General features: G+C 40.2%; 1 protein-coding gene across 1 annotated transcript in view; it reads right to left on the reverse strand.

Annotated features, from left to right (window-relative positions):
• LAPTM4B (lysosomal protein transmembrane 4 beta) overlaps positions 1–24774 on the reverse strand; it is a 76689-nt gene that overhangs the window by 20009 nt on the left and 31906 nt on the right. Inside the window, exons 3-6 of the mRNA XM_027064164.2 lie at positions 9682–9755; positions 9197–9319; positions 5942–6040; positions 1186–1281 (exon numbers count right to left, since the gene is read on the reverse strand). Of these exons, the coding sequence (XP_026919965.2) occupies positions 1186–1281; positions 5942–6040; positions 9197–9319; positions 9682–9755 (392 nt within the window). The remainder of the gene's footprint in view (positions 1–1185; positions 1282–5941; positions 6041–9196; positions 9320–9681; positions 9756–24774) is intronic.

Genomic DNA, 24774 nt, shown 5'->3' on the forward strand with positions numbered 1-24774 from the left:
AACATGTGTTTACTGCAATCAGGGCATAGGATTCTGCAGGACCCATCCCCACCCCAACCCCCACAAAAGGGCCTCTCAGCATCTGGTGTGTTGGGCTTCGTGCACCTGACCATGGCCTCTTGTTAAACCACTGCTCACACACATGCGAGTCAACTCAACAAATGTTTGGTGAGCACTTAGGAAAACGATTCGTGTACAGCATGCTTTCTCTCAGAAATCCCACATAGTTCTCAGTGCATCAGCTTGTACCTATATATTTAATATAAAGCATGATACTGTCTTATTCCCATCTTATACACAAGGAGGTCGAGTCAGGGACAGCTTAAATCACTTCAGTAAGGTCACAAGGTGAGTAAGTCACCACAATGTAAAAACCAAAACAAAATATAAAACTCTGTTCTGGTTTAGACCTAACACGCCATTTGTATTTACCCTTCCATGTGTCCTGTCCATTCTGTCCCCTCCAATCCCATCTGTTACAAGCCATCCCACACATTCATGTCATCCATCACCAACCTTTGCATCAACTGCTCCTTGAGCACGCACTTGTCCCGAGCACTGCGTCAGGCACTGTGCCGAGTACAAATTCGATGGAGACATAGGCAGGTTCCTATCTAGAGGGCTTACACTTTTCCTATGAGTTTAAGACAATTTCCATAAAGTACAAATGATTTTGAGGACTCTTCCAGTAAAATCATGTTTTCCACAATCCTATTAAATAGGTTTAAAAATTTTAAGTATGAATAACTAGAAGCAAAACAAGAGTTAAAAACACAGGAACCTCTGCCACCCTCATTTCTCTCTCTGTACAGTCACGTTTCTCTAGGTTTCAACTCACATTCTCAATTCTCTCTCAAGTGAGAGCACACAGTCATAGTAGGCAGAACTGATATCTAGAACTTTATACCATGGTTTAATAATTCAAGTTTAAGATACATAAATATGGGGAAGGCACATATATTATCCATCTGTAATATTTTTAAAAATAAGCCAGATGTTGAGCCACCTAGGTTTTTTAATATCCTATAAGGAAAACAAAACACATTTCATTCAACTATGAATCTTTTGATGACTAAGCAGCTCATGAGTATGTGTCAACAACAGTAAGATCACAGCAAACACTAGAAACATCTAGAAGCTGTCACATAATATGGCAATCTCCACGTTAAATGACTTTGCACCTACCGTAGTGTCATTGCTGGTAACATAAACCAGGACATCAGAGGAGTTCCTGCCATTGATGTATCGGTAGCAGTTCCAAACACAGCTAATCAAGTAACCCTGTAAGTGAGTAATAACTATTAGATCTTTCATTTCAACTTCAGAAGATTTTAAATAACCGCCCCCCCCCAGTTACAAAACTTTTATTTACATAACTAGTATGTGCACATAGTAACTCTACTAAACCAAAAAGTCCCTAAAATTACAAGTGTTGGGTACTTTTCTGCCAAAGGGTGCTGCTATAGCTTATTCTATCACACCACCCCGGAAGGCAGTGGGGGGCTGGGGAAGGGGGGATAGGGAAGAGCAAGAGAATCTGTGAGAAAAGGTAGTTGGAAAGATCAATGGCCACAAACATTTACTGCCCCCAGTATCACAGGTCAATTTATTAACCCATTTCTCATCACATTTTAATTCTCTGTCTTTGGGATCTTTATTTTACTTTTATTATACGTGATTAAACAAGTCATACACAAGTTAATTTTTTCAAAAACGTTCACAGCACATAAATTTGCTTCATGGTCAATAAAATTCACTAAAACATTTCCCATTTTCATAATGAAATATCCAAAGAAGATAATTAGAATTAATGTCTCGAATAAAGATATGAATAAATAATGTCAGGAGCCAGGAATAAAGCGTGAGCTCGTGGGAGGTGTTCTATGTAGACTATGAGCTGCTTGCATTCCGCTCCAATCACCTGGAACTGGATTAAAGGACTTCAAAATCCCTTTCTAGCTGTACAATTCTTTGATCAAAAAATGTAATGATGTGGAAAGACTGGAACCCTCGTATGCTGCCGATGGGAATGTAAAATGGTCCAGCCACTTTGGACAAGAGTCTGGTGGTCCCCAAAAGGTTAAAGAAGGTACCATATGATCCAGCACTTCCACTCGTAGGTATGTGCTTAAGAGAAATGAAAACATGTGTCTGCACAAAATCTTGTACACAAATGTTCACAGTGGCATTATTTGTAATAGCCAGGAAGTGGAAACAACCCAAGTATCCATCAACCATCGATGCGGTAGATGAAATGTGGTACACGCATACGATGGAACAGTGTTCAGCCATAGAAAGGAAAGGAATTCTGACATATGCTGCAACCCGAATGAACCTTGGAAAATATTACGCTGAGTCAAAAACGGTCAGTCACAGAGGACCACATGCTGTATGATTCAATTTACATGAAATGTCTAGAACAGGCAAATCTACAGAGACAGAAAGTAGGTTAGTAGTTGCCAGGGGGAGGGGTTCTGGGGGTGGTGAGTGATAAAAATGTTCTAAAGTTATGCTGCTTAACCACAGAGCTGTGTTCACACAACTCCATGAATATACTAAGATCCACCGAATTGTACCCTTTTAATAGGAGACCTTTACGACACATGAATTACACTGCAACAAAGTTGTTTGTTATAAAACAAAGTTGTTTGTATAAAACAAAGTTGTTTGTTATAAAAGAAGATATTTAAGGACGAAAGGGGTGCTTGTCAACATTTCTCGGAAGAGTGAGATAAAACACTCTGTCATATACTCAGAATGCTGTCTTAAGCTGCATTCATACTTAATGGTGATTACTTCTTATATTTAAGTATGCTGTGAGGATGTTAGGATGAAAATGTATAATGCTATTTTACAACATGTTCCTGGACAGCAATAATCTGAAACCAGATATCAACAATGAGAAAGGGAGGAAGGACAGATTTCTTGAACAACGTACACAGTACGTTCAATTTACTCAAAGCTTCAGTTTACTCAGTAATGCCATTGTTTCTTTAGTGGGAAAAAAAAAAGCCTTAGACTTTTTGGGAATTCCAATACAAATGAAGAAGAATGTTTGGACATATCAGTTACGTGTTATGTAAGAAGACTACTCATCCATTTTTTTAGCAGTGAACTGTAGCTATTCTTTAAGACAACGTGAGGCCCCTGCAAAGACAAATCTGTAACAGAAAGGCTGAACAGCAGAGGGGAAGTGCCCGGGGACTGGGACTTCACAAACTCAGGCGGCATTCTCGAGGGCCCCCTGCAACACCACGTGTATTCACTTACTCAACACTCCAACAGGGGGAAAACCTCTGGCCTATTGTCACTAAAAACCCAATAACTGACTTCAGTGATCTTATTTCTTTCTTGACATTTCTGTAAGCTTATTCAACTTCAGGAGAATTAAATATCTAATACGTTTCCCAAATAACCTTGCATTGACAAATCATGTCCATCACGTATTTGCAGAGCTAGGTGGTAAGCATTGCTCCCTTTGTGGCCTTGGAACAGACTGAAATGGACTACGCATCCTGGTTTGGGCTCCTAGGGAACCAGTGTGGTGATTAATCTTATTAAACAGTAACAGTGAAATCAGGTCGTGAGAGCCACTGATCAGGTAAACTGATATGTGAAGTCACAACATGTAGACTCATTTATTTAGTCATTACTGAGTCTCTACGTGCAAGGCATCAACTTAGTGCTAAGTGGAATATAAACATGAAGGCCTAGTCTACGTTCCCAAAGAAATGCAGTCTAGTTAACAGATATGTATGTAACGAAATATTAGGAGAAGTACACATTTCCCACAGGGTGGAGGCAGATTTGTATTGTGCCTTTTATTAGATCATAATGATAACTAAGTGTTTTGCAATTTATAAAAGCACCCTCGGGCAGAAATTGTTCTTATTCACGACCAAATCCCAATACCTAGAACACAGCCTGGCACACGGAATACCCTTAATAAATATTTACGGAGGAAATGAATGAATGACACATCTTCCCATCCATTAGGGCACTTAAACCTCACAGTCACTGTACAGAATGTTTTCTTCACCATTATTGCTAGTTATTAAATGAGGAAACCATGGCTCTGGCCACTTGGCGAGAAGCAGCAGTGACAGAAGCTAAATCAGACTCAACAACTCCAAGCATTTCCAATACAAATGAAAATGCCTACTAATAAAAATGCCTTCAAGAGCACTCGGAGGTCCCAGCCTCCGAGCTCCTGGTAATGGCAGAAAGCGGCTTGGTCAGACTAACCTTCCTTCAGGCAAAAATGATAGAATCTGGAGTAAGACATGTGCACAACTTGAAAGCATGGAGGGTAGGTGGGGGGACCGAAAGCAGGCAGAAACTAAAGAGTCTACCTGTGAAAGACAAACTACCAGGAGTAGAGGATTGATAGTTGATGACCTTTTGCCAGAGGGTGCTGCCAACTCTGCATGTGACAGGGGTGACCTGGGGTGGCAAAGGACAACGTTTGGGGCTAACTGCGCAGCCGGAAGGCTGGGGTGAGAGGAGCAGAACCACACGGAGGGGTAAAGCCTCCAAATCCGTGTATAAAATTGGCCCAAACCTGAAGCACTGAACTACACGGGCAACATCAACATATTCAGAGTTTCGTGGGGAAAATGTAGACACAAATAATCCCCTACTCCTCTTCATCATATTACCTGCTTGAAGTGACTTTTCTCCCTAAATGAGGCTTCTTCAAGCTTACTGATGCTTGATTATTTAAAAAAAATTTTTTTAAGTTTATTTATTTATTTTGAGAGCAAGAGTAGACAAGTGGGAAAGGGGCAGAGAGGAGTGACAGAATCCCAAGCAGGCTCCACACCGTCAACACAGAGCCCGAAGCGGGGCTCAAACTCCTCAACTGTGAGATCACGACCTGAGCGGAGACCCAGAATTGGACGCTCAGATGTTTAGCCGACTGTGCCACCCAAATGCCCCAAGGCTTGCTTTTTTAAGAACTGGGAAGGTTTACACCAAAATAAACACAATGAGAGACGTTAAGGATTAAAAGTTCAAAGTCTAGTAACAATTTAGAAATTTTTACTTATTGGTAGCACACAAGCACAAATTATAGTGATGTTTTTACCATCAGGTACAAAAATGAAAAAGGAGAGCTGGTACTCAACTGTTGAGGTGGGGGAAACAGTGCTGACAGGGTGTCAGTCACCCAGTTGGGGGGGAGATCAATTTGACAACCTACCAAAAGCCCTCCAACTACGCATACCCTCTAAGTTTAAGAAATGTATCTTGAGGAAATAAATATACTGAAGATGAAGTAAAAATATTCATTGCAAGAGCGCCTGGGTGGCTCAGTCGATTAAGCATCCAACTTCAGCTCAGATCACGATCTCATGGTTTGTGAGTTCAAGCCCTGCATCAGGCCGCCTGCTGTCAGCACAGAGCCAGCTTCAGGTCCTCTGTCTCCCTCTCTCTGCCCCTCCTCCACTTGCTCTCTCTCTCTCTCTCTCTCTCTTGAAAATAAACATTTAAAAAAATATATTCACTGCAGCACTATTAACAAGTGAAAAAGTAGAAACTGTCTTGATGTCCAACAAAAAGCAATTTATTAAATAATGATAAATTCATACACCAGATGGTTAGAGAACACTGTTCAAAATATATTACATTTTAAAAACAAATTACAAAAGAAAGTGCACACAGACATTGTAATGGCTGTTGCAGTATATAAAACATACAACCTAATGTATACATTAATGTATTCCCATCCAAATGGATTTTGGAATAACCCTTGGTTGGCCTGTGGAAGTGTGGTTACTGTTACTCTCATATAAATAAGAGAAAGAACAGAATTGTTAGGAAATAAGAAAACAGTTCAGAAATCTAAAGCAAGAAAAAAAACTGACACAAGTTTGCTTACTTCTTCAACATTCATGAATACATTTAATAATATTTAAGCCGTAAGTAAAATATTCACACTTACCTTAAAAGTCAAGATAATGCTGATAAACAGAAGAATAATAAGGACCAAGCAGGTAGGATTCACGGACATGATATCATCTCTGTAGGGAAAATTAGGAGGCTGCAAATAAAAAGTGCCCCATTAGCAAATCTCATTAATCATTCAGGATTACACTCTTTAGGCATTCTCCAGATATGCTTATTAAAAAGCAATTAGTTAAAGCAGACAGTTATTATGTAAGACCTCTACAAACTTTCTAGCCTACCTCTACTAATTAAAGAGTAACAAACGGTTTGTGGGGAGAGGTCAGTGTACTCATAATTCAGGCAATAACTTGTGAAAAGAAAAATCAGAGGAAGGTTCATTAAATGAGACCTGAAAATGTAACACTGCCTCCTATGATCCAAAAAGTTAAAGTCAGTAGTCTATATATACCTCTGACATTTAGATTTTATGCAAATTCTGGACCACTCTAAAGGGCTTGCACAGGGCAAGGAGGAAAAACTATTAAAATCCTGTTTTATTTATACAGAGTATTTTTGCTAATGCTGCTTCTCTTCAAAGAGCAAATCTTTTACACTAGTAGGTATTCACAGCATTAAAAACCAAAGACCAAGCCCTACCATCTGACCATACGGATGAAGTATCAGGTCAAAGAAGTCCCTTCAGGAGGACCCAAACCTGCCCCTATGATTGGGGGTGACGGGGCCCCACCATGAAGCCCCTGCTCCGCCTGGGGGAAGCCCTTCTCTAACCGGCCTGGGTCAGTGTGCGTGGAAGGCAGCTTGGGAAACCATGTCCCCTTTCCTCTCTTCTTCATCACCTAAGACCATAACTGTTTGGATTCCACATGAGCAGTATTCTGAGACATAACAAAGAGGTTCCAAATGTTAAGAAAGAATACAAAGAAAACCCATGACTCATGTGCCCGACTCCTCCTCCCCCCAGGAAACATCACCAACTGGTTTTCAGTCTCCTTTCGCTTTGGGCAAAATACCCAAGAAATAAAACCTGAATCATTCTTTGTGATCAGCTCATGAAACTGGTCCCTACCCTTGGAGACTGGAAGGGCTTTTGTAGTACTAATCTTAAAGGTAAGAATAAAACAACTTGGTGCCGGTTCACAAGATCAACATGAAATCATATTGTTTCTGTGTCTAATAAAAAAAAAAAAAAAAAAAAAAAGAATTAAAGTGGAAGTTTGTGACTCCTTCCACAAACATCTCTATACTCTTTCCTCCAGAAAAGCGAGCGTGGTTTCTACGTCCAGTTAAGGCCTATAGAACACAGGCACAACTTTTTTTAGCTGCACTTTACAAGACTCCACATGAACAGAACAGGCATTAGAATTAAGTGGGTGCCTTCCGCCAGCTTTCTCAGATAACGGTCCCCACAGACTCCTGTATCTCAGCTTGTCAGCGGGGCCTTGCTGTCACTGGAGCTTTAACATCATCCTTAAGCATCGTGATAATCCATAAGCCTCACCACTTCAACTTAGACTGATCTTGAAGTAGAACAGACTGAAGACACTTGTATTATTTGGTTTGTAATTACAAATAAAAGTAGACAGTGATTTTTTTTTTTTTTTTTTTTGCTGATACTATGATTACTGTCAGCAGTATCCCCGATATTATCATTTTACCACTGGCAGCTCTAAGGCTAAGTGACTGAACAAGGTGGGGTATAACAAAGTCAAGGTAGTATTCTGAGTGTTCTAAACGCCTGCCTGCACCTTATACATTTCTGCAATATATGGGACGGAGCACACAGGACACTCTTCAAGCAGTCACAGGGCTGCCATAGGGCTTGTCTTATAGTGTCTCCTAACTCAGGCTATGCTGAAATCATGCTTCCTGCACACTTCCAAGGTTGACTTTAGGAACCCAGCACTAGGTCCTCATTACAGAGTAAAAACACAAGTCCCTAAAGAAAAAGGTAATTCTACAACCTGCTCGTTATATAGAAACACTCTCATGCAGAAATACTCAAGCTGTACCACAAGAGATAACATACAATTAGGAAATACACGTGGAAAATACACAAAAAAACACACATGGCAAATACACAAAATTTTTCTTGACACTACAGGCTACCGAAACATGGACCTGCTGGGTTTTTTTTAAATTTTTAAAAATGTTTTTATTTATTTTTGAGAAAGAGAGAGAGAGAGAGGGAGGGGCAGAGAGAGAGGGAGACACAGAATCTAAAGCAGGCTCCAGGCTCTGAGCTGTCAGCACAGAGCCCGATGCGGGGCTCAAACTTATGAACTGCAAGATCATGGCCTGAGCCAAAGTCAGACACTTAACCAACTGAGCCACCCAGGAGCCCCTGGACCTGTTATCTAAACCAAGGATAAGTTATTACTAAAAAGAATGACAACCATAACAGTGACAACCTTTTAAGGAGCAAAACGCTGGAGGCTTTTCATGCGAGGTCTGCTAAGTATTAGTTATGTGATCTGGGCATGACTGCCTTAAGATCGGAAACTTCTGAGGCCACATTTCCTTCCTTCCCCTCCTCCTCCTGCTCCATCTCTCTCTTTTCCACTGAACTTCCTCTTGGACTCCCCTGTCACCTGCAATCCTCAGCCTTGTATCTCCCATCCCAGAAAAACCCTGCTCCTTCCCCAGAGCTCATAGACAATGCAAACTTCCAAAGAGTGAACATTCTCCCCCTTTAAAACATTCTAAAATTTTGAAGAAATTAAATTTCAAGGCACATTCACAATTTTAAAAATGAAGGCTAAAAATGTAAAGGTACAGGATTATTCTAATCTCACACCTTCCACAAGCTTCTGAACACCCAGCGACCCACCGCATTTGCTCAGATGATCACAAAGGGCATTTAACAGAAAACCAGTCCCAAAAAGATACTTGAGGAAGATAGGGGTTCTATGGTCAAATCAGTTTGGGAACCAGCATATAGTATAGTTCCACTTTTCCCATACAACAGCAGAGGCAAAATGCTATCCTTCACTAATAACTGAGCAAACTACATCTTACAAAAATAATAATCAGTAACTAGCTTATTGATTTATGTAGGTGCATCTCAGAGTCAATACAGCCCCTACTTATCTACTCCAGAGGTTATGTTGTCCTGACAAGCATTCTAAGAAAACAAAAATCTCATCTTTAAGACAACACTCAAAAAGTTCTAATCAGTAACTCAGAAGCCAGTGAAAGACACACAAAATCACAAGTGTGTGTATGCTGATGTCTCGATCCCTGACTTGCGGGTTTCCCTCATGAAGGAACCGTGGTGGGGACGGCCACATACCAGCTGTCGTATGTATTCCTGAATGGAGTTCGGATACACAAGCACAGTGACGGCAACCAAGGTGTTGAGGGCGAAATCAAAGATCTGGTAACAGAAGAACGGGATGATCCAGGCAGCGCGTTGCTAAATAGGACAGAAAATACAACGTCAATGTGTTCCACGTGAGAAAATATGGTTTCTTCCCAATTCAGACAAAACCTTTCTTGATCTGAAGGGAAATGGAGGACAAGAAATTCAATCAACCAGGTCATGACAACTGACAAGCCAGACAGCGGTGGTCAAAAACAAGCCTCTGGACATTTCTGAGACTACAGCATTGGTTTTCCATCCACATCATATTAATGTGAGATTTAAACTTCCAAAGATTCTTACAGGAAACTGAGACTCATCACTTCTTCCTTCTTACAAGTAGCTGCACAGGTTACAAGTGTAAGGGATCAAGGAAAAAGCCCCTTTTTTCAGCCCCTTATTTCAAGGCTGCTTACCTTGTATGCTCCGTAAGTAGCCATTGCACAAATCAGGATCATGAGAAGAGAAATTGCAATCGCAATGCACATGTCTGCGAAAAGAAAAAAAGAAAATCAGTACTAGATCCACTGTTTTAACATTTTTTTTTAATATTATTTATTTTGAGAGAGAAGGTGTAAGCAGGGGAGAGCCAGAGAGAGAAGGAGAGAGAGTATCCCAAGCAGGCTCCACACTGTCAGCAGAGCCCAATGTAGGACTTGAACTCATAAGCTGTGAGTGATCATGAGCCGAAATCAAGACTCAGATGCTTAACTGACTGAGCCACCCAGGCACCCCGTGTTTTAACATTTTTTTCATCTCTCGTCAAAGGCATTTTGTTTATAAACCAATTATAAGTGAGAACTTTATACGAAGTAAACCACTTGGAGCTCTTTAGGAATTTGAGAAGATGATAGTTAATGGACATAATGTGTCCAAAGAAGTTCTCCTTGAATCATAAAAATGTCTACACATAACATACTGACTTACACGTAAGTTTATTTTGAAAACGGGAAAGCGATCTTCGTTACAGATATTTTTTAAAAAAAAGTTTTGTCATCTGGTCCACTGAATTAGATATACAATAAATTAGGCATTTTTTTAAGCATGAGTGCCTAACATGTATTTTATAAACTCATGTGTGTCTTATGCCCCCATTAAAACCCTCCACTGGCTTCTCATTTAAAATAAAATCTCAGGGGGCGCCTGGGTGGCGCAGTCGGTTGGGCGTCCAACTTCAGCCAGGTCACGATCTCACAGTCCGTGAGTTCGAGCCCCGCGTCGGGCTCTGGGCTGATGGCTCAGAGCCTGGAGCCTGTTTCCGATTCTGTGTCTCCCTCTCTCTCTGCCCCTCCCCCGTTCATGCTCTGCCTCTCTCTGTCCCAAAAATAAATAAACGTTGAAAAAAATAAATAAATAAAATAAAATCTCAGTTTATCATAGCCTTTATGTCTGTCATTTCTTCTAGAGCATGCCTAATCTCTCTCTAATCTCCTCACACTTTCTCACATACTACAATCCAGCCATGCCACTCAGTTCCCTAAGTACAGAGAGAACACCCCACTGTAGGGCCTTGGCACCTGTAGATCCCACTGACTGGGGCACCTTCACTCCCATTACCATAGGACTAGCTCTGCCTTTGTATCATTCGCACCTCAGCTCAAACATCAACACCTCCAACAGCTCTTCCCTGAGTATTCATCCTACTTCCGGTTCCTCCCACATCAATGTCGTGTTTTCTTTACAGCACGTATCACTATGATCTTGTTTATACCTGTTGTGTATTATCAGTCTCTCTTTGCTAGAGGACTCCTCCTGAGGGCAAGAACTCTCTGCATCTTCTTTACTACTGCAACCCCAACATATAGAAGGAGACAGATGCCCACCACAGGAGCCACTAGCCACATGTGGGCCCAGAGCACCTGTGACGTGCTCAGTCTGAAGTGAGATGTGCTGTAAGATTAAACTATACTCCAGAATTCAAGGACCTACCACCAAAAAAAAAAAAAAAAACAGTAAAATATCTTGGGGTGTCTGGGTGCCTTAGTCAGTTGAGCGTCTGACTCTTAATTATGACTCAGATCACGATCTCACGATTCAAGAGATCAAGCCCCAGGTCAGACTCTGCACTGACAGTGTAGAGCCTGCTTGGGATTCTCTCTCCCTCTCTTCTCTCAAACCCTCCCCTTCGTACTCTCTCTCTCTCTCTCAAAATAAATAAACTTGGAAAAAAAAACAAGAATGTAAAATATCTTAATCATTTTTATACTGATCACATGCTAAAATATTCTGGATATACTGAGTTAAATAAGACAAACCAGTCGGATGAGCATCCAACTTTGCCTCAGGTCATGATCTCATGGCTCGTGAGTTCGAGCCCCGCATCGGGCTCTGTGCTGACAGCTCAGAGCCTGGACCCTGCTTCGGATTCTGTGTCTCCCTCTCTCTGCCCCTCCCCCACCTGCAATCTGTCTCCCTCTCTTTCTCTTTCTTGTAAATAAATATTAAAAACTTACAAAAATAAAAATTAAAAAAATAAACAAAAAGTAGTACAGTTAATTTCACCTGGGTCTACCTTTTTAAGTGTGGCTTCCAGAAAATTTTAACTTACATATGTGCTTGTACTCTCTATTGAACAGTGCTGATCTAGAACACTGCCTATATCACAGTAGGGACTAAATGAACATTTATTCAAGAGGTCATGTTATTATGTCTTTAGATTCAGATTAATTTTTTTAATGTTTATTTATTTTTGAGAGAGAGAGAGAGAGAGAGAGAGAGAGAGACAGAAGATGAGCAGGGGAGGGGCAGAGAGACAGGAAGACACAGAATCTGAAACAGGCTCCAGGCTCTGAGCTGTCAGCACAGAGCCTGATGCAGGGTTCGAACCCATGAACTGTCAGATCATGACCTGAGTCAAAGTTGACGCTTAACCGAGTCACTGAGGAGTCCCACACCCCTAGAGATTCAGATTAGTACATATGACTGGGTTTCTTTTTTTTTTTTTTTTTTAATGTTTATTTCTGAGAGAGACAGAGACAGAATGAGAGTGGGTTAGGGGCAGAGAGAGGAAGACACAGAATCCGAAGCGGGCTCCAGGCTCCGAGCTGTCAGCACAGAGCCCGAAGCGGGGTTCGAACTCAAGAGCTGTGAGATCATGACCTGAGCCAAAGTGGGATGCTCAACCGACTGAGCCACCCAGGCGCCCCCACATATGACTGGGTTTCTAAAGCAGTTCTACTGTGGGATTCTCACTAGCTAAGACAGTGCAAAAACCCATGCAGTAAAACATCTGTATGGTGCTGGCAGTTTCTGAGGCATTTCACGCATACCTCATTTAGTCCTCTTAACTCTGAGACGACATTGTTCCCACCAAGCAGACCGCAAAACGAGGCTTAGAAGTTATGAAACCCGCTGAGACAGTATTTGCACCAAAAGGCTGAACTGTGACTAGTCCTGCTCTTGGATTTCAAATCTCTGGTTCTGCTAAGACTGCTGCTTCCTCTTCAGCTTTCAATACTGACCAATGAACCAATGTGGCCAACTGCTTCGATCCTCCAAAGGAAAACATCCCACTTCTAGAACCATCCTCTCTGCATCCTCAGCTTCAGAGAGGAGAGGACATTTTAGGCAGGAGGTTTACAAACAGAAGAATTGGATAAAAGTAAATTCTAGGACAGCAACGCAGGTATATCAACAAAGACCATCTGCCATATTTAAAATTTTAAAAATGAAGGTTCCTGAGATTAATCTATATGGATTTAGTGGAATAAATTCAACATTTCATTCTCAAAAAAGAAAAAAGATACGGTTATGAAAGCCTCAGAGGATGACCAGTACTAGCCAGTACTTAAAAAATTCTTTAAAGCATACATACAGATTTTGTAGTTTATAATTTTAATGTTAAATTGGCTTACCTTTTCCCTCTTATGAGGGAAGAGATACCTACAAGGAAAGTTCATGTATGCCCTATGGTATTCTTGTAGGATCGTGAGGGGAATAAACTTGAATGCATTTTATATGCAAAACAAAAGCTGAGAGACTTAACTCCTTAATAGCAAAGGGAAAGTCTCTCTCACACACACATATGTAAGCCCACGTGGATGCACTCTAGCATGCCATTTGCATATGAAGCAATAAGGGTTATCAGGCTCTCCGTTCCTACATAAAGCTATGACCACCGTGGAACGTCCATTGTCTGCTTTTACGGTCCCCACTTATATGTGTGCTTTCTTTCCGCAGTGAAGTAGGCGCTGTGTTATTATGTTAATCCTCAGGACAACCCTAAAAGGTTAGTACTATTAATAATTGCATTTTAGAAAAAGATGACTAGAAGAAGGCAAGTCCCTTGCCCAAGGCTGCCCAGCTAGTAAGCGGTGGATGGGATATTCTCCCCAAGAAGGATGAGTCTATACTCTTCACCGGGATGTTACCCAGCTGGGGAGGAAAACCATGCAGCCTCCCTAAAAGGAATTGGACGTCGGTATGTACTTGCTATGTGCAAAACCTATGAGAATTTATAGCAATCTCTGAAACCGGAACTCAGGCAGAAGTTTATTATTTTCTTCTTTGTCTACTGAGATGGTTTCCAAATTCTGTACGAGCATATTTTATAATGAGAAAAAAAATTAATGGAAGCCAGCCCATTTATAGGGTATTCTTTACTTCACAGATCTTAAAAGAGACTCTAGGTATACAAACTCAAGGTTGTATTCAAACATTTTAAATATTAATATAACCTAAAAAACACTAATATAGCCGGCATATCCTATCCTGAAGTAAAAAGAAACTCCAGAACTAAATCTCATATAATTATAAAAAATGTTTAAATTTACCTCCTTCTCCAAGAAGAGAAATTAGGGGCACAGGGGCGCCTGGTGGCTCAGTCGGTTAAGTGTCCAACTCTTATTTCAGTTCAGGTCATGATCTCACGGTTCGTGGGATCGAGACCTGTGTAGGGCTCTGCACTGCCTGCTTGGGATTGTCTCTCCCTCTCTCTCTCTCAAAATAAATAAATAAAACCTTGTTAAAAAGATAGAGAAATTTAAAAAGCACAACAGAGAAAAGTCATAGAATATCCGTTTACCATTCATAGTGAGATACTACTTACCATAAAAAAAAAAAAGTTAATTTGAGATGAGGAAATTTCCAAAATTCTGTCCGTACAAATGATTATACCAACCACACCGACCGGACTGAATATATGACAAGCATGTGAAATAGCTTAGGTAGAATCAAAGTGTAAATCCAATAAAAACACGGAGCAGAGAAGACACAGCAGGCTAATACACCTTCTATCTCCTAGCAATCTGGAGCACATACTGGCTCCTCTGACAGTGTGTAGTGAGTGCACCCTGGTGGACGTGAGTAACTCTGAGGGATTAAAATTCATTCCTTTTAATGACGTCAGACATAAAAGAGGAAACAGTTCCAACAACAACGTACGGATTTTTAAAATCAGTAACAGTACTGGTCGGTGACAGGGATAGATGCCCTTTACTTATTATTTTTTTAAAATATTTATTTTTGAAAGAGAGAGAGAGAGAGAGAGAGTGTGAGCAAGTGAGGGGCAGAGAGGGAGACACAGAATCCGAAACAGGCTCCAGGCTCTGAGCTGCTAACACAGAGCCCGACACGGGGCTCGAACTCACGAACCACGAGATCAAGACCTGCACCCAAGTGGGATGCTCAATCAACTAAGCCACTGAGGTGCCCCACCCTTTACTTATTCTTGACACATTATTTCCTAGTAGCAACCCAGTCAGACACACTGTCCTCACACTGTTCCCTAAATTAACGTCCTGCCTCAATAATGCAGCTCTAATTTGAAAAGGATCCTAAGAAAAGCTATACCACAGGCCACAAATGGCATAATTAGATAATGTCTTCTGATAGTCAATCACAGAAATAAAAAAGGCATATAACGGAGTTCTATGAAATGCGTCTCTTTTTTTCTAATTTTCTTTCTATTATTGGTGAGACTAATATTTTTCTTAATCACCCAAACCTCTTGCTTTTTTCCTATTTGAGTTGGTTTCAATCTCTTGTAACTGAAAGTGTTCTGCCTGACACAATTTGCTATATTAAGAATATTACCTTTTTGTCTATCATAAATGTTGCAAACAGCTTCCCCAATTTATTTCTCTTTCAACATTATCATGCTAGCCTACGATACAAAAAAGGTGTATGTAGGTGTGCACGTATATGTGTGTTTTCATATAATGATTCAAATCATTTCTTTCATTTTTTTTAGTGGCCTTGATTTCATGAAATGTCTTTGTTTAAATATTCAACTCCTATGGGGCGCCTGGGTGGCTCATCAGTTAAGCATCCGACTTCGGCTCAGGTCATGATCTCATGGTTGGTGGGTTCGAGCCCGGCATCAGGCCCTGTGCTGACAGCTTGGAGCCTGGAGCCTGGAGCCTGGAGCCTGGAGCCTGCTTCGGACTCTGTCTCCCTCTCTCTGCCCCCTGCCCTGCTCGTGCTCTGTGTCTCTCTCAAAAATAAACAAACATTAAAAAAATATATTTTTAAATAAATATTCTAATTCCACTTTCCCTTATATTTCTTGGGTTTCTTTCCTTCCCATAAAACTTGGAGCTAGCTAGATAACTACTTCATTCATGTACCCATCTTACTTCTTTAGTCATAAGTCACTGCCATGTCTCAAGTTTCTGTCATTTTGGCCACATTCCTGGCACCGCAATTTATGAAAACAAACACTCTGTGGAGTATATTCTCACCCCTTAGGTCTAGAGGAGAACTATTTTCAGATGGATTCACAGCAACAATATGACCTACTGAAAGCAAAATATAAAGCCCTAACCACCCAGGTTCAAGTCCCTACTATGGGGTCCCATGTTCTGAGGTTGAAAGTTTGGGGAAGAAGAAACAATAAGGCACTAGTTTTATTTCATTAAAACAGAAGGAAGGTTCTAACACACTTTTTGTATAAGTGTGTGACAACTGTTTGCAACTTTTTATTGAAGTACATTCAGAGAGAAGAGTTTTTTGGCAACATGCTAATTTAGAGCTTTATTCTTAAACTCAAAATTTATTTCATAAACAATCAATAGGTGTGTAATATGGGATAAACACTGTGAGGACACCATCAGGACATAACCTCTGTTCTGATGTTGAGCATCAGAACTGGGAAGGGAAGGAAGAATCCAAGAGGAGTTCGTTGATGAAGAGCTAAGGGAGGTCAGAGGGGCAGGATTACTTTTAGACAAAGGGAAAAAAGAATTTTTTGGAGGAAATGGTTATTTGGGCTGGGTTGTTTTCATATATATGTGTGTGTGTGTATATATATATATATATATATATATATATTTTTTTTTTTTTTTAACTGAGCTATAATTCACAGAGCACTAGGGTGGCTCAGTCGGTTAAGCTTCTAACTCTTGATTTTCAGCTCAGGTCATGATCTCACAGTTTGTTAGTTCAAGCCCTGCGTTGGGCTCTGTGCTGACAGTGCGAAGCCTACTTGGGATTCCCTCTCCCCCTCCCCTGTGCTCATGAGCTCTCCTCTCTCAAAGTAAATAAATACACTTTAAGATAGTAATAATAAAATGAGCCATAAAAAAGTTAGGAAGAACTAATTAATTCAGAAAACTTACTTAAAATGTCAAGTTCACAGAATCTAATATAAGGAAATTAGTTCCTGCCAGCTACATGCTTATATTGAGATGTATACTGATATAGGTAAGTCTCTATATAAAAACAGAAAAACCAATAAACAGCATTTACATTTTTTGTGTGATTAGTGATTATGTTCACTGGAGAACCAAGATGTCATGACTAGACCGTGAGAAGGAAATAAAAGAAATTTAATTAAAAACATGAATGATCTATAGATCATTTAATGCAATCCCTATCAAAATACCAACAGCATTTTTCACAGACCTAGAATGAATAATCCTAACATTTGTATGAAGTTCTTATAAAATAAAGAAGTTTCTACACAGTGAAGGAAACAACAGAACTAAAAGGCAACATACTGAATTCCAATTCAGATATTTGCAAATGACATATCCAATAAAGGATTAGTACCCAAAATACATAAGGAACTTATAAAACTCAACACCCAGGGGAGCCTGGGTGGCTCAGTTGGTTAAGCATCTGACTCTTAATTTCAGCTCAGGTCATGATCTCACGGTTTGTGGGTTCAAGCCCCACATCAGGCCCCGTGCCAAAGAGTGCAAAGCCTGCTTGGGATTCTCTCTCCCCCCTTCTCTGCCCTATCCTGCTCACTCTATCTCTCAAAATAAATAAATCAACTTAGAAATTTATATATATATAAAAAAAAACCTTGAGGCACCTGGGTGGCTCAGTCGGTTAAGCGTCCAACTCTTGGTGTTGGCTTGGGTCATGATCTCACACTTTGTGGGTTCAAGCCCCATACTGGGCTCTGTGCTGACAGTGTGGAGCCTGCTTGGGATACTCTCTCTCCCTCTGTCTCTGCCCCTCCCCCACTCACTCTGTCTCTCTCTCAAAAATAAGTAAACTTAAAAAAAATTTTTGAAAAACCCTCAAAACCCAAAAAATGAATAATCCAATTTAAAAATGGGCAGAAGACATGAAAAGATATGTCTCCAAACAAGACATACAAATGGCCAACAGACACATGAAAAGATGCTCTGTATCACTCATCAGGGAAATGCAAATCAAAACTACGGTGAGATACCACCTCGCACCTGTCAGAATGGCTAAAATCAACAACACAAGAAACAAGTGTTGGTGAGGATGTGGAGAAAACGGAACCCTCGTATAGTGCTGGTGAGAATGCAAACTGGTGCAGCCACTCTGGAAAACAGTATGAAGATTCCTCAAAAAGCTAAAAATGGAACTACCCTATGATCCAGTAAGTACACTACAGGGTATTTACCCCAAAAGTACAAAAACTAATTCAAAGGGATACATGCACCCTTATGTTTACTGGAGCGTTCTTTTCAACACTCAAATTATGGAAGCAGCCCAACTGTCCATCAATAGATGAATGTATAATGAAGATGTGGTGTGTGTGTGTGTGTGTGTGTGTGTGTGTGTGTGTATACATATACATAAACTACTATTTGGCCATGAAGAAGAGTAAGATCTTGCCATTTGCAACAATATGGATGGAGTCAAAAAGCATAATGCTAAGTGAAATAAATCAGTCAGAGAAAGACAAATACCATACGATTTCACTCATATGTGGAAGCTAAGAAAACAAACAAAGGAGATAAAAAAGAGACAGAAACCAAGAAACAGACTCTCAACTCTAGAGAATAAGCTGATGGATACCAGGGCGGGGGTGGGTAGAGAGATGGGCGAAACAGGTGATAGGGATTAAGGAGTATGCTTGGGATGAGCACTGGGTGTTGTATGGAAGTGATGAATCACTATATTGTACCCCTGAAACTAATATAACACTGTATGTTAATTATACTGGAATTAAAAATTTTAAATAAAAAAATAAAAACATGTATGATCTATATGGAAAATTTTTGGAAATATTACTGATGGATGCTGAAGAAGATGTGTATTAACTGGAAAGTTGTAAGCCGTAATCAGACATTTAACAAACATTGCACACATCTCTGTAAATTCAAAAATCATTGACTTGTACATTTAAAATGGGTAAGTTTATGGTATATAAATTATACCTCAATAAAGCCATTTTTTAAACAGTTGTAACTGGACAAAATACAACATATAAGGTATCACTTCCCCCTAAACTAATGTGTAAGTTTAACATTTGTAATTAACAAATTCGCAACAGGATTGCTTGAGAACTGGACAACTGATGCGAAAAAATAAATAAGCAAAAATGGTCAGAAGATTTCTGAAAAAGAAGGACCGGGTCAGGTTCACCATATAATAAAGCATGTTTGCTGAGGACATGGGGAGTTGGCACTGAGCGTTCATTCCCACCTAGTGTGTCTGCCTATTCTACAGAGGCTAGGAAGCTAAAAACCTGAATTTCCCAGACTCTCTTGCAACTGGGTGCTGCTAGCAGAAAGGTCTCCCCAGGTACATGTAGACACATAACGACAACTCTCTCCTCCAACCAAACACCTTGGGTCCTGCCCATGGCCCATTTAGTCTGGTTTTGGCAAGAATCCTACTGAGTCAGCTTACTAAAAACCCCCTCTCCTCAGTATCTGATCACCCTGATAATCTGATCAAATTTCCTTATCCCCCAGCCTCTGTAACTTGCCATGCTGGTCTGCTTTCAGCAAGAATCCTATTGAGTTGTCTAGAGTTGTCTAGCAAGAATCTCCCCAGCTTTGATGTTTCCTCTCAGTAATTTTCCATCCACTGACCCCCCCCCCCCCCCACCTGCTCCTTGGTGACAACGCTCCACCATCCTTGCTGGAGAGGTAGTTGAGTCTGACCTCTTGCCTACTGCAAAACCCCTCTTGGGTAAAGTCTTCCTTACCATCTTTAACAAGTGTCTGAATACCTTTCTCATCAGCACAGTAAAACTGAAAAAACAAGTCTCAGAAGTAGGCATACTGCATGAATCTATTCTATAAAGCTTATTAGCATGAAAATTAAACAACAGATCAATTAGTGACACAAATATATGTGGACATCTATAAAGAAACACAAAGGAATGATCAACCATTCAGCAGAATGGCTAGTTCTGGGATCAGAGGAAAGAACATGCCATCAGGATGGGACACATAGTGCTCTTTCGAAAGTAAGCTAAAATTCAGTGTCTTAAATCGAGTGATGAGTACATAAGTACTTGCACCATTGTTTGGTATTTTGTAAATACTGTTTGATACCTATTCGCTATTTAGTAAGAGATAATTCTATAAAGAATGAAAAACTCCAAATTATTATTAATGAAAAAGGCAAGATGGGGCACCTGGGTGGCTCAGTCGGTCTGACTCTTGGTTTTGGCTCACGTCATGATCTCATGGTTTGTGGGTTCGAGCCCCACACTGGGCTCTGTGCTAACAGTGCAGAGCCTGCTTAGGATTCTCTCTCTCTGTCTCTCTCTCTGCCCCTCCTTCTCTCTCAAAATAAATAAACTTAAATAAAAAAAGAAGATGGATGTTCAGTGTCCATAAAACTTCTCTGAAAGGTTTGAATTTTTTCAAAATAAAGATTTGGAGAAAAAACAAGATCCTCACACTAAATCCATGCTGCATGGTAAATCACATCCTGATTTCAAACACATTAAAATGCAAACAACAGCAACAACAAAATGCGTCATCAGAGAAGTTACAGGTAAGAAAAGAACACAAAAGGAAGAACACTCGATGCTTGAGCTAACTTAGTTCCTGCTCAGCCTCTGGCCAAACTGGGACCTGAAATGAATCCAGGGAACCTATAGGCTTCACATATCCAATTTTAAAAAGACATCTGGCAAAGTTCTTTATTCTTGTAGGCAAAGGGGAGAAACGCGCACCCAGCAAAGTAGTTTGGTTAACAGGAACATCCAGGTACGCAGGTGAATGATTCTACCAGAAGTCTTCCACTCGCCTTTCACCATCCAGTCCGTTCTCTGCCCCAGAAGGCAGACGTGCATGGTTCATCAACAGCCTCCCTTACCCTCTGGCTTTTGTGGAGTTCAGTCAACGAGAAGCCTAGACAGGAGATCAGAGGGAAGGTGACGTTGCCTTGGGTTGGCCGTGGGCCTAGACCTGAGGTCACTGTTCCTAATGAGGAGGTTAACCCTGTAGGAGTCTCTCATTCCCAGCTCCAGTAACCACAGCCTCCTACCTACCCCTCCTTCAGGTTTAGGGATAACAATAGCTGGCCTTGATTATCCATGTCCCTTCATTATCCCTAGTGGTCTTCTTACATCTACATCGTTACAAAAGGTCTTCTTGAAAATATTCGTTGGAAGTATCCTTAAAAAAAAAAAAAAAAGCAAGGGGCAGACTCAATTGGTTAAGCGTCCAACTCTCGATTTTGGCTCAGGTTGTGATCTCATAGTTCGTGGGATCAAGCTGCATGTCCCCATGCTTGGGATTCTTTCTCCCTCTCTCTCTGCCCTCCCCCACTCACGCAGCCTCTCCCTCTCTCAAAAACAAATAATAAACATTAAAAAAATAAGCGAGATATAGTCAAAGCATAGAATATGCAACCCTTTGAGTCATATGATGTAAAAGATAAATACATAGATAAGAGACTGGGAAGGTGGATGGATGAAAATAAAGGGCTTGGACGGTTCCTATGGGCCGGCTTCCCCTGCTGTTGCACATGCAGGTCTATTTCCTCAAGACTGTTGGGATCTTTATGCACAAGTGGACAAGCTGTGTAGACTGCCAAGCCTGTATTGGGGTATGTGAATAGACAGCAGGTAGGCAGCCTGGGGCCCTTTCCAAATGACAGGGCAAGGAGAGCTCTACACTGTGGTGCCAAGAGCCATATGGAAAGCCCTAGTTGATTGTTCTTTTTTTTTCCATTTCTTATTTTTTTTTAATCAAAACTTTCAAACACCCAGAAAAGTATAGTGAATCCCCATCACTCCTTTTGCTTGTATTGTTTCATCTCTGATCACTCCGTTTCTGTCCATTCTACCATTGGTGGGAATCTGGACTGTTTCCAATTTTTGGCTATTATAAATAAAGCCACTATGACCATTTTTATAAATGGCTTATGATGGACACAAGCATTATTTTCTGCAAGGTACAGATCTAAGACTGGAACTACAGGGTCACAGAGTAGATAGATGTATGTTCAGCTTTAGTTTTCCCAAAGTGGTTGTATGATTTACACTCCCAGAAGCATCCTGGGAGCTCTAATAGTCCCACATCCTGATGGACAGGTGGTATTATCAGTTCTGTTAATGTTGGCCATTTTGGAGGGGTGCAGTGATTCACTGCTGTGCTTGTAACTGGCGTTTCCTTTACAACTGATAAAGCAGAGAGTACTTTCATATGCTTATTGGTCATATGGATATCTTCTTTCATGAAGTACCCGTTTTCCCCTGATTGATTACACTCAGGACATTTATCAAACGCTCATCCTTTCTCCAGTAAGTGCAGTGGTGTCTTTATCCTAAATCAGATGGCCATATATGGTAACCATCCATTCTTGATTAGTTTTATGGCCATTTCCTTCCTTAGGCCAGGTGTGTCCATTTGGTAAATAAAACTAAGTTTGACTAGAAAGACCAATCTGCTGCAAAATTAATCAGAAATTAATTTGAATGATCTGTTGTTTGACACTCTGCACCCTGACACTTCCAGTCACAGTTCTTTGCCAATCCACTAAAATTTCACAAATAAAATGAAATGCTACAAAGCCTACTTCTACTCAAAATAAGTTATGCGTGTCTAATATAGTGTGCTACACATACATGCTTTTCAATCATTATCCTTCAGTCCTCTAAATCAATAGATTATAATCATTTCAAAATCATTTTAGACTTATAGGAAAGTTACAAGAACGGTGGAAAGTTCAGGGCTCCTGGGTGGCTTAGTCAGTTAAGCATCCGACTTTGACTCAGGTCATCATCTCACAATCTGTGGGTTCGAGGCCCGCACTGAGTTCTGTGCTAACGGCTCAGAGCCTGGAGCCCGCTTTGGATTCTGTGTCTCCCTCTTTCTCTGCCCTTCCTCTGCTCTCTCTCTCAAAAATAAACAAACTTTAAGAAAAAAAAAATTTTCTTAAAACAAAACAGTAGAGTTCAAATATACTCTTCATCTTGCTTCCCCTAATAGTAACCATTTATCATCAAAAACAGAGTAATGGTCAAAACCAGGAAATTGGCACTCCTATAATGCTATAATAAACTACAAAACTTATGTGAATTTCACTTGTTTCCCCTATTACTGTCCTTTTTCTGTTCCAGAATCCCATACTACATTTAGCCGTATCTCCTTTGTTTCCTCTGATCAATGACAGTTCCTTACTCAGTAGAGACAACTGAGGGGATGGGTGTGTCACATAAGAAATATACATTCATAAATTATAAATATGTATTATCACTAATACTTTTACATTATATAAAATAAATATAAAAATACAAATGTTAAAGGGCCAGATTTTTTTTTTAAGAGAAATCCTCATGTTTTCTTTCTTTATCCCAGTGGATTCTCCCATACGCCTCATTTTGATTTAAATAATACATCTTCTTCTACCAGATCATTTTAGGAAAATATCATAAGGAAAGGTGAAACATTATTCCTGCTTTGTCCTTCTGGATAAAATCTTCAGATGGCCACCACCATTCCAAAAAGGTATCAACTTAAAATTGCTATATTCCATAATTTTGAAGCACAATTTAAAGCAATTGATTGTACCCATTTCCAGGACTATTTAATTCTATTCATATGTGAGTTAAATATACAAAGGCTTGTCAAACGCAGTGAACTTTTACTTACAAACGTATTTTCAAAAGGAGATCAAAACATGTGAAAAGGAATGTAAGAGGAAAGAAGTTAAAAAAAGATTCACTCAAGTGAATATCCACTCTTCTGTACCCTTTTTATAACCATGAGATTTAAATGACTGATAGTCCTAAACGTAATTACAAACTCTTCATTCATTTTTTTCAAATATATGAAATATGAGCGAGACCTCAAATGCACTGGAACTAATATCCAGGACATTAGAGAACAATTACTATTTTAAAGTCTTAAGTACCAGCAAGCCTTTGAAGACAGCTAAATTAAGCCTATACGGTCAGAAACTCATTACCCAGCTTAGTCTCGAGCAATTAGAACAAGGCATATAGTGTTACTGTTTAATTCAGAGAGAACGATAGCCATATCATTTAAAACTTCTTTTTCTAACCTCAATTACCTTAGAAAAGGAAATCCTGCTACTGGCAATGGTAAAAGATCATTTGTTTTTAAATGTCAATCAAACATTATATTTATAGCTTACATAGTCTTTTAGCTCAGGGGAAGGAAGGCAGAGATATTAATTTAGTATTAATGGAACTCATTAGCCTTTCTGGGAGAATCCATAAGAGTAACAGGGTTATTCAAAATAGAAGGAGCAGGTCTCAGTCTGAGAAGGTTCCAAACCCCAGGAGAATATAATGTTCTGACATTTACTGTTGGGGCTCCTACAGGGCTCAATCCAGGACCACTTTACTTTTCTCTTTACTATGTCCTTAACATAAATACCATTTTTAGGCTGATGTCCTCAAATTTGTATCAGCCCAGACATCTGAGTTCTGGGTTATAGGGTCACATAACCAACCACTTTTTAATCTCTGCACTTTAAGACAGCTCGTGTCTCAACTATAACATACCTAAATAAGAATGGCTAGTAAAGCAGCAAAATATACTGAGCACTTATGGGCCAGACCCCATTCTAAGCATTTTTCGTGCACTAATTGATTTAATCACTGCAATGATCCTGTGAGGCAACTATGATCACCACTCTTTCAGAAGGAGGAATGGAAGACACAGAAAGGTAAGTAACTAGCCCATGCTAACATTTAATACACGGCACGGTCAGCCTTCTGCTTCAGAGCCTAGACTCCTAATGACCCTGGTGAGTCACTTAAAGCAAAGTCAAGTTCCCCCCCCACCAGGTGAGTCACTTAAAGCAAAGTCGAGTCCTCTCCCCCCAGGTGTGTTCTTATCTCCTGACCCCAGACTCTCTCTCACCCC

This window comes from Acinonyx jubatus, chromosome F2 (assembly GCF_027475565.1).
Source record: "Acinonyx jubatus isolate Ajub_Pintada_27869175 chromosome F2, VMU_Ajub_asm_v1.0, whole genome shotgun sequence".
NCBI classification, from domain to species: Eukaryota; Metazoa; Chordata; class Mammalia; order Carnivora; family Felidae; genus Acinonyx; species Acinonyx jubatus.